Genomic DNA, 8721 nt, shown 5'->3' on the forward strand with positions numbered 1-8721 from the left:
CCCCTCCGCCCCCGCCGCGGCCGGCCGGCCCCACACTGCCCACCGCCACGGCGCAGCGCCGAAGGCGCAGGAGCCCCCTGGGGTGGCCCACCCGGACCTGCCCAGGCCGTGCCCCTGGATGTGCTTTTGGGTCACTCATGCCACAGCCTCTGAAGACTCTGGAGTTGAAGGGTGGAGGGGACTCGCCGGCCAGAGAGGGGAGCTGAGACCCTGGTGGAGCGAACAAGGGACTGGGGATATGGAGAGCCAGGGCGGGCCTTTCCATGAGGAGCCACGTCTAAGGTTAGCATTCTGGAGGATGAACAGGACCAGCGGCTTCTAGGAATCAGAGTTGCTGGTCAGGAACCAGAGCAGCAGGAGGCAGGGTTGGGCCAGCTGAAGATTCCAAATTATTATCCTTGTGCCCTGAGCGCGGGCCAGGGAACAGTGCGGGGACCTGGGGACTGCAGGGTGACTGGCCCTCTCCCATGGGCTCTGAGTCTTCCCCTCTGAAGTTCTGACCAGCCATGCAGTTGGTAGAGACCAGTGTCTGGAGCCCGACTCCCACAGGGCCTCTTGAGGTCTACCTGCTCCTCCCTCTGAAACCCACTTCCTGTTAGTATTACCTAGTGGGACACAGGCTTGTCACCCTTAGACTGCTCTAGTTCTATGGGAGGGAAACGACCCTGTCTTCCTCTGTGACCTCTGGAGACCCCTTCCGGACACAGTGAGTGGAGCTGGCATCCTGACAGACGCAATGATACAAATCCACAGCACTGTCCTTTAGGGGCACCAGGATAGCCTTCCTGGACGGCCAGCCCTCTGTGCCTGCAGGAAGGTGGGTGCCTAGGACCAGACCCAAACTAGCTGCAGTCCATATAGCTGTCTGGCATTCTGCAAGCTGTGGTTCCAGGGTGGGCATTAGGGTCAAGCCTATGAGGCAGAAGTCAGAGTGCAATAGCATGCTGGGCCAGGAATGGATCAAGGTGTACTCTCCCATACCCCCCAGGATTTCTGGGGGTGCTCAGGGTCCTCTGAGAGCCCTCTGTGGGCAGGCCAGCTCCCATCCTGGCAGCCTGGTTATGGACTGCCAGTAGGGGGTGGCTGTAATCAAGTGTGGCATTTTATCCTCTCTCATGAAGAACATGGCAGTGATCTCAGGGCCCAGGCCCTGCTTGGGGATGGTGTGGTTGGCTTTGCCTCCACAGACCTTGGTAGTTGGCATGGGTGTGTGCTTTCTGCTGGCCCATAAGAGTAGCCTCATCGCTGCACCCAGGGCACCCCTGTGGCATACGTTGAGGTAAAACTGGGACCCTGATGTTGTCTTGGGGGCTGAGGGCTAGGTGGGGTTGATGTGGCTTCATGTGGTAGAGCTGGTTCCCTCCCCTGTTCCCAGGCAGGAAATAACCCTGTTTGCTGGGAGCCAGGCCCAGACAGATTCCGAAACTCGGTGGATATTTCTGCACATCTGGAGTTCTAACTCTAGGGGCCTGAGAGAGCCTTGTGCAAGGCTGCAGCTGTTGGCAGGCCAGTCGCTTTCTCCATGTGGTGGGACAAATGTTTGGGTTTCAGGGACAAACCCAGGCGCCACCTCTGGCTGTGTCTGGTGGGTAAGGGGTGGGGTCCTGGCCCCTGCAGAGGCCTTGGAGGTTTATTTGTACCCCACCCACCCATCCACCCACCCACCCAAGGCAGCTGGGCCACATGTACACACAAATCTGATGCACTGTTGCCTTTGCAGCACCTGCATACAGCAACACAGATGTGTGTGCAGAGCCTCACACAATGCATGCACACACAGTAACAGATAAGCACACATGCACACACACACACACACACACACACACACAGCTCCACACTACACATGCAGCGACACCCATCTGCAGTACTACAGCCTCACCTTGACCCTGACACACTGCCTCTCTCACTCCACACAGGCCACTCCAGTATCTGTCAGCATTCCACTTCCCAGCAGACATAGGGGCATCTGGGCCTTCTGAGGGGCTGGGCCAACTTGTGTGGACTCTCTCCACCTACCCCAGTCCCAAGGCCTTGCTTATTAGGGGGATGTACACAAAGCTCAGAGATAGCATCCCATGTAGGCCAGACCGGGGAGGTGGGGTCTTGGGATTCTCACTAGGCACCATAGCCTCAAGTCCACCTCTCCCAGGACCTGGTGCTGGGAGGGGCAGGGCCTAGGAGGGTGGTGAGCTCACAAGAATGGAGGGCTGAGGTTGCACACAGGAGGCAGACCCTCAGTGGAATAGATACCCCTCAGAGAAATGACCACCCAGGCTTTAGGGGTCCAGCCAAACAGCAGCTTTATTAGTGGTGCTGGGTTTTAGACCTTACAGTGGGCTCTGGTGTCCATAGTGGCCTCTGGGACAACAGTGGGTAGCATTTGTACTGGAAGGATATAAATAAAGCTTTGGTGTACAGGTTTTGGGACGGCATCAGTAACACCACCACATGAACGTCACACAACAATGGCTCTCAGTGGGAGTTGGGGTTCTGGCCAAGGGGGTAATATCTAAAGACTGCACATAAGGCTACTGCTGCAGCCGTGCTGACCCCAGGGTCAGGAGGACGCCTAGGGCTGAGGCTCCGCGTGGCCCTGCCGCTTCGCCTTCATCTGCAGATACCGGCCTTTGCCCTCTTCGAAGCGCTTCTTCTCATCCTCAGTCTCGGGCTGTGGGGCACACAAGAGGGCACGTTAGAGACACCGGAGCTCATGGTGTGGGCCCTGCCCCCATGTCTGCACTGCCCCTGGAGGCTGCCAAAGTTCCCACTCCAGGGACCTGCAGGATGCCAGGCACTGGTCTCCTGCCGCATCCTCCCAAGAGGGCTGTCCGCTAGGCCCTGAGGACACCTGTCTTCTTCCACAAGCTCAGAGTCCTTTGGTGATAGACCTTGTTTAAGAGGGAGGCTGATGTGTGAGCCACGTGGGAGTGAAGGGGAGAGGGACTGCTCCACGCCAGGAAATACCAGCTGTCCAGTCTGTCACAAAGAGAAAGGAGGTAGGGACACTGTGAAGGTGGTAACCTTGAGAAGCCCTCTACCCTACTTCAGGAACAACAGTGCCCACTTAGCAGGGAGAGGACCCGCCACCTGGCCCTGGACCACAAGATGCCCAGGAAGTGGCACCTTGGGCTGGAGGCACTCCTTCCTCTGAGCAATTTCGGCTGTGCCCACATACTTAGTGGGATCTTGCTGTAGGTCTGGTTTTGTTGGGATGGTCCTGATGTATGCCTACTGTCCTGGTTTTGAACCTCTGGGCAGATGTCATGGCAGTGGCACTGGGTGGACACTTCTGAGGTTCCATCTATCTTGCCCTAAGTTCCATTTGGCATTGCCCTGGCTGGGACTAGGTCTAATGAGCTAATTGCCCTGGGATCCCATTTCATTGTGACATTTTAAGGGTGTCTGAAAGCCAAGGAAATGGGGCAGTTGCCCTTCGTCCACGATGACATCAAGTCAGGCAGTTATTTTTAGGCCTACGTGTTTATAGACATGCGGGATATTGGCAAAAGAGAGCCACCAGCCAGAGGGCTTAACGTCAAGTCACGCCAAATATTCCCTTCCTCCAGCCTTCTCCAAAATTGCTCTCTAAATGTCACCAGGTGTAAACTGTCCGGGCTGTGCCAGCAAGGAGCCAACGGGATGTGAGCATATTTAAAGACACACCGTGCTTCCCACAGGGGTTCTGCTTCCTGTTTGATGAGCTTTTTCCAAGACGTGCTACTGAAGAGGTCTCTCCTGCTATTCTGGTTTGATCTCTGGCTGACTTTAAAAAAATAAAAGTCAAGTCAAATCATACAGAGCCATATGATTTGACTTCAAAGTCGAGGGAAAGTGAAAAATCAGTTTCAGAGCAGCTGGGGGGGGGCATGGGGGCAACCCCTGAGCTGCCTAAGGGGCAGGAGGGGGTGGGGCCCAGGATGCTGCTGCAGGCTAACTGGCATAGCTTGGTAGGACACGCCCTATAGGTCGGGGGCGACCCCTGAGCTGCCTAAGGGGCAGGAGGGGGTGGGGCCCAGGATACTGCTGCATGCTAACTGGCAGTTTGGTAGGACACGCCCTATAGGTCAGGGCCACACTCCCATGTGCATATGAATCATGGGGAAGGGGATCTTGGCACAGGGTCTGATCCCCAGGGCCTGGTATTGGGGCTCATTCCTAATAAGCTCCAGGAAACGTGCTGCTGCTGGGTTTGGACTGCACTTTGGAGTTACCTAGAGGGCACAATGCTCCTCCCAGAAGCCATAGCTTGCCAAATAAATGCAGTGCTAGGTATGGGATACCTCCTTTCGAGTTGTTGGTCAGGGGTGTCCCAGAGACCCCCAAAACAATACAGGCTATTGTCACTTATCCTGGCTGCCCACCAGAACTTGATGGTAAGGCCCATACTGCTGCAGATCACACACTTTGGTCCCAGGCCATGGATAAATCAAGCTGGAACTGACCAGGAAGCTTTCTCCCTGCTGGCTAGCTTTCACAGTGCTGGAAGGTGCAGTGTAGGCTGTTGGGAGGGACAAGTCAGCAGCCTTACCTGTCCTGAGAGCTATGAGTTACAATGATGACCAGCATGGCAAGCTATGCCCATGGATGCAATAGTGGCACAAACGTCATGGGGACCAACAACTGCTTTCTGCTTGGATTTAAGGCCCACTCCACGGGAGGAAAACCATGCCTGGCTCGGTAAATCTGACCAAGAACCCAGGACTAGGGAGCTCACAGGTCCCAATGTTGAACCTACTACTATTTTGCTAAATGGACACAGTATGAAACTGTCCTCCAAAAGATGTTCTCTTTACCCACAGATTAGTGAAATTCTCAGCCCTTATCAGAGAACCTTCCTCATGTAGTGGGTGGCGGTTAACACAGACACAACTAGCCCAAGTGCAGAGTAAGTGTCTATGGAGTGACACTCTGCATAAACGGGACGACTGCATCACAAACCTTCCTCCCACAGCTTAGGGAATTTCATGGATGAGGGAGCAGAAAGATTATAAGAGCCAGAGGTTGGGGAGGACTGGGGCAAAGCAGGGTCTCCTGGACACCACGGACCGATGCACTCATGAACTCACAGCAACCAGCCAACATTCTGGCATGGAGGGGGAGGGGCTCCCAAGCACCCACCCCTAGCTGAGGAGCTATTTACAGTTGCTGGCTGGTAGAGGAGAGTCAGTTTTCTTCAGGAGTGTGGTCCCTGGTAGCTCGACTATGTGCCAGTGGATGGTCGCACACCCATGGGTATAAGGGTCATGGGGGTCAAAGGAAAAATAGACAAATTAGGAGAAGGGATAGGTCGTTGGGGGTGGACTGGATCTGGGAGGAGTTCGGCAGGTGAATATGATAAAAAAGCATTGTATGCATCTACGAAATTCTCAACATACGTATGCATATCTCTATGTATCAATTTTAGGAACACAAGCTCATACGTGGCACCAGGCTAGGACAGAGGGGCCTTTTTTCCCTAGGAGAGTTTGCTTGGGGTGACTAAGGAAAATCTGGCACTATTTAAAATAATATTTTTTTACTTTTTGTTTTTTTAAGACAGACTCTCACTATATATCCCCCTTGGCTGGCCTCCAAATCACAGAGATGCGCCTGCTTCTGCCTCCTGAGAAGGATTAAAGGCATGTGCTACCTCTGTGTTTCACTCCTATTTGAACTTTCCTATAGTTAAAAAGGAGTCAACTGGACCAGGAGGAACTGCAGATCTGAGGAGTCAGCTCCTCCCCCTTCTTCAGGTACAGGTGACCTGAATGAGCCCAAGAAGGGCTTAGCTATAGGACAGTGCCAGGGCACAGATGCCCAGTGTGCTCTCCCCATCCTCTCTTCTCTTTTCTCTCCCTCCCTCCCTCCCTCCCTCCCTCCCTTTCTCTCTCTGTACGTACAGGCTGCAGCTCAGGAGTGAATGAAACCCACACACCCTCCTCAGACATGCCAAGAGTACACTCAGGACAACACTTGAAACATTCTGGTCCAGTCCCCAGGTGCGCCGTGGATACAGGCTTCATGCAGGCAGCATGGCCCTCACAGGTGAGGACACAGGGAAGGGGCCTGACTGTAAGGGAGGAGTCCATGTGCACACCAGGAACCAGCGCAAAGGCAAGAGCCTCTGTGATGAGCCAGAAAGCATCACAACCAGAGGGCACTGAAAAAGTGAAGCACAGAGAGCTTGCGTAACTGCCCAAAGTGACAGCAGGTAAGTGGCAGAGCCTCCATCTACTCCAGGACCATGGCTGCCCGCCAGGTCCAAGGACACACCAGCAGGAGATATGTAAGACAATGAATCTCAGGGTCTTTGTGGTAAATGGAAAGGCCTGTCCTCTGAGAGCAGGTCTGGAGTCCTTCTGGGCCCCTGCTGCTTGACTGCCATGGAGGGGACAAGACCAACATGGAGACAGGGCCCTGGTAAAAACACCCTTTCTCTGTGGGTGCCAGTCTGCCTGGGGCCCAGGGTAGGATGTCCTTCTATCTCAAGTCCTCTGCTCTAGCCACATGGCTCCCAACACAGTGGACTGCAGTGAGCAGCTAGTGGGACATATGTGGCCACCAAAGCCCAGGTTTACCTTGACACCACAAATGCGAGGCTTTTTCAAGGTTCCCAGAGACACAGGAAAAGCCAGACCCTGGCCTGTCACTCCCCCCTTGTACATGAAGAACCTTCCAGACAGTAAAGCTTGTGAGAGGTGGAGAGTGGAGGGATGGTCAAGTGCAATCACTGGCATCTGAACCAATGTGCAGGACATGGTGATGCCAGGCTGGGTCCACATCAGGGCAGGGGCAGGAGAGGTGCCAGAGAAGGCTTGGCTCACCTCCCCTTGTCCCTGACCCCATGTCCAGCTGTGACAGAGCTTGCTAGAGCCACTTTCTATCAGACTCGAGGATACCCACCACCACATAGTTTAGACAACAGTGGCTCACAGCCCCAGCAGCCCACAGGCAATTAATCACTCCACGATGTGTGCGTGTCTCACTAGAGTAGCAACGGCAGGACCTGAAGAGGACATGGGCCAAAGTGCAGGAAATTTCAGCAGTCAACCTAGGGCAAAGGGCAAAGATGGGGCCTGGCTCTAGGCCTTGAGGTTGCTCTGATCTGTCCCCCATGTTTAATATCTACAGTGAACTCATCACCAGGATCTGCCCTCGGCCAAAATGAAAGCTGCTTAGTGATGGATGTGCGGGAGGCTGGCCAGGAGAGCACAGCCGAGGCTCTGCAGGAGCACAGAGAAGGTGCCAGCTGATGGTCTCATCACTCTTCTGTCTCTGGGGACTGTGGCATGGATTCAATGTCCTGGGCTTGGAGCTGGAGTCCAAGCAAGCCAAGGAGTCAAATTCTGCCTCACTGCCTCAAACCTCACCACACAACAGCCACCCTTCAAGCTCTGTCATCCCAGGATGATGATGGTCCACCACTCCCCTGCAGGGTCTACCAGGCACAGGCAGGCTGGGACCCTAGGACCCTAGTTTGGTACCCAGAAGAGCATTGCAGAGGGAGGCAGGCAGTTTGCCTGTGGCTCGGGCTGGTGGGATCTCCCATCAAGGGAGTAAAAATGTGGCTGTGTCCCTGCTGGGTCTGGAACTGATGGAAGGAGACAGATGGCTCCCTGTGCATAGCCCCCACCACGACACAGCTGCGGCTTCCTGCAGCCTGACCCCCTTTATGGGCAAAATAAATAAACTTATGGCGCTGCTGGCGCTGTTTCTCACGGAAGCTGGGGAGGGGGGAGAAGGAAAAAGCTTTTCCAGAAGCCCGAGGCTGTCAACAGGGAGAAGGGGGCTGGTGGCCACAGGGGCCCGGGCAGCTCTTGGCTGCTAGAGTACCCACCTGTAGTCATGGGCTGGCCCCCCGCTCCCAGTCTCTGGGGGCTCCCCATGCATATCCCAGAGAGAAAAGGTAAGGCCAAGGGGACTGTGATAGCTTAGGGTGTGGTGACCCTGAAATGGAGGGGCCTACCTGGTAAGACGGATGGAGGGGGCGAGGGCTGTGGCTCTGGGTGCCATGGACCCAGTTGGGAGGACTCAGGTGTGCTGCTTACCTTGCTAGGGCCTGGCTCTCTCACCATGAAACAAGGGCTCTGGGGTGACCCGTGAGGTTCTCCCTGTAGAGCCTAGAGCATGTGACTATGTGCAAGGCTTGCCCCTACACTTAAGTGTTCATGTGTGTTCATATGTGTGTGGGCTCATCCTGCTGCTGGCAGGTGCTCCAAGGATGTGGCCACTGCTGTGTGTCTGCTCACCCAAGGCCTGGAGGAGAGCCCAATGTCTTTGCAGGTCATCTAAGTTGGCTCAGCGGGCACTGAGGACGGCTTGCCCACTCATAGGAACCCAAGGCCAAGGGCCGCACCCCACAGCCACAGTTTAAAAGTATACTGCTAAGCCGGGCGTGGTGGTGCACACCTTTAATCCCAGCACTTGGGAGGCAGAGGCAAGCGGATCTCTGTGAGTTCGAGCCCAGCCTGGTCTCCATTAGCGAATCCAGGCCAGCTGTACCTACAGGGAAACCTTGTCTCAAAAAGATAAAAATAAATAAATAAATAAATAAATAAATAAATAAATCCGCACCCCACAGCCACAGTTTAAAAGTATACTGCTAAGCCGGGCGTGGTGGTGCACACCTTTAATCCCAGCACTTGGGAGGCAGAGGCAAGCGGATCTCTGTGAGTTCGAGCCCAGCCTGGTCTCCATTAGCGAATCCAGGCCAGCTGTACCTACAGGGAAACCTTGTCTCAA

At 54.8% G+C, this 8721-nt stretch overlaps 1 protein-coding gene and 1 long non-coding RNA gene across 2 annotated transcripts in view; one reads left to right on the forward strand and one right to left on the reverse strand.

Moving 5' to 3' along the window:
• Positions 1–2275: 2275 nt before the first annotated feature.
• The window catches only part of Acot7 (acyl-CoA thioesterase 7), a 128340-nt gene continuing 121894 nt past the window's right edge, over positions 2276–8721 (reverse strand). Inside the window, exon 9 of the mRNA XM_008822411.2 lies at positions 2276–2668. Within this exon, the coding sequence (XP_008820633.1) occupies positions 2570–2668 (99 nt within the window). The 3' untranslated portion in view covers positions 2276–2569. The remainder of the gene's footprint in view (positions 2669–8721) is intronic.
• Positions 4486–8417, forward strand: LOC108490156. Its single transcript, XR_001872154.2, has 3 exons — positions 4486–5732; positions 5882–6024; positions 7111–8417. It is a non-coding gene; the product is annotated as an uncharacterized LOC108490156 (long non-coding RNA).

The sequence above is a fragment of the Nannospalax galili genome, unplaced genomic scaffold, assembly GCF_000622305.1.
Source record: "Nannospalax galili isolate Female #2095 unplaced genomic scaffold, S.galili_v1.0 scaffold1488, whole genome shotgun sequence".
NCBI classification, from domain to species: Eukaryota; Metazoa; Chordata; class Mammalia; order Rodentia; family Spalacidae; genus Nannospalax; species Nannospalax galili.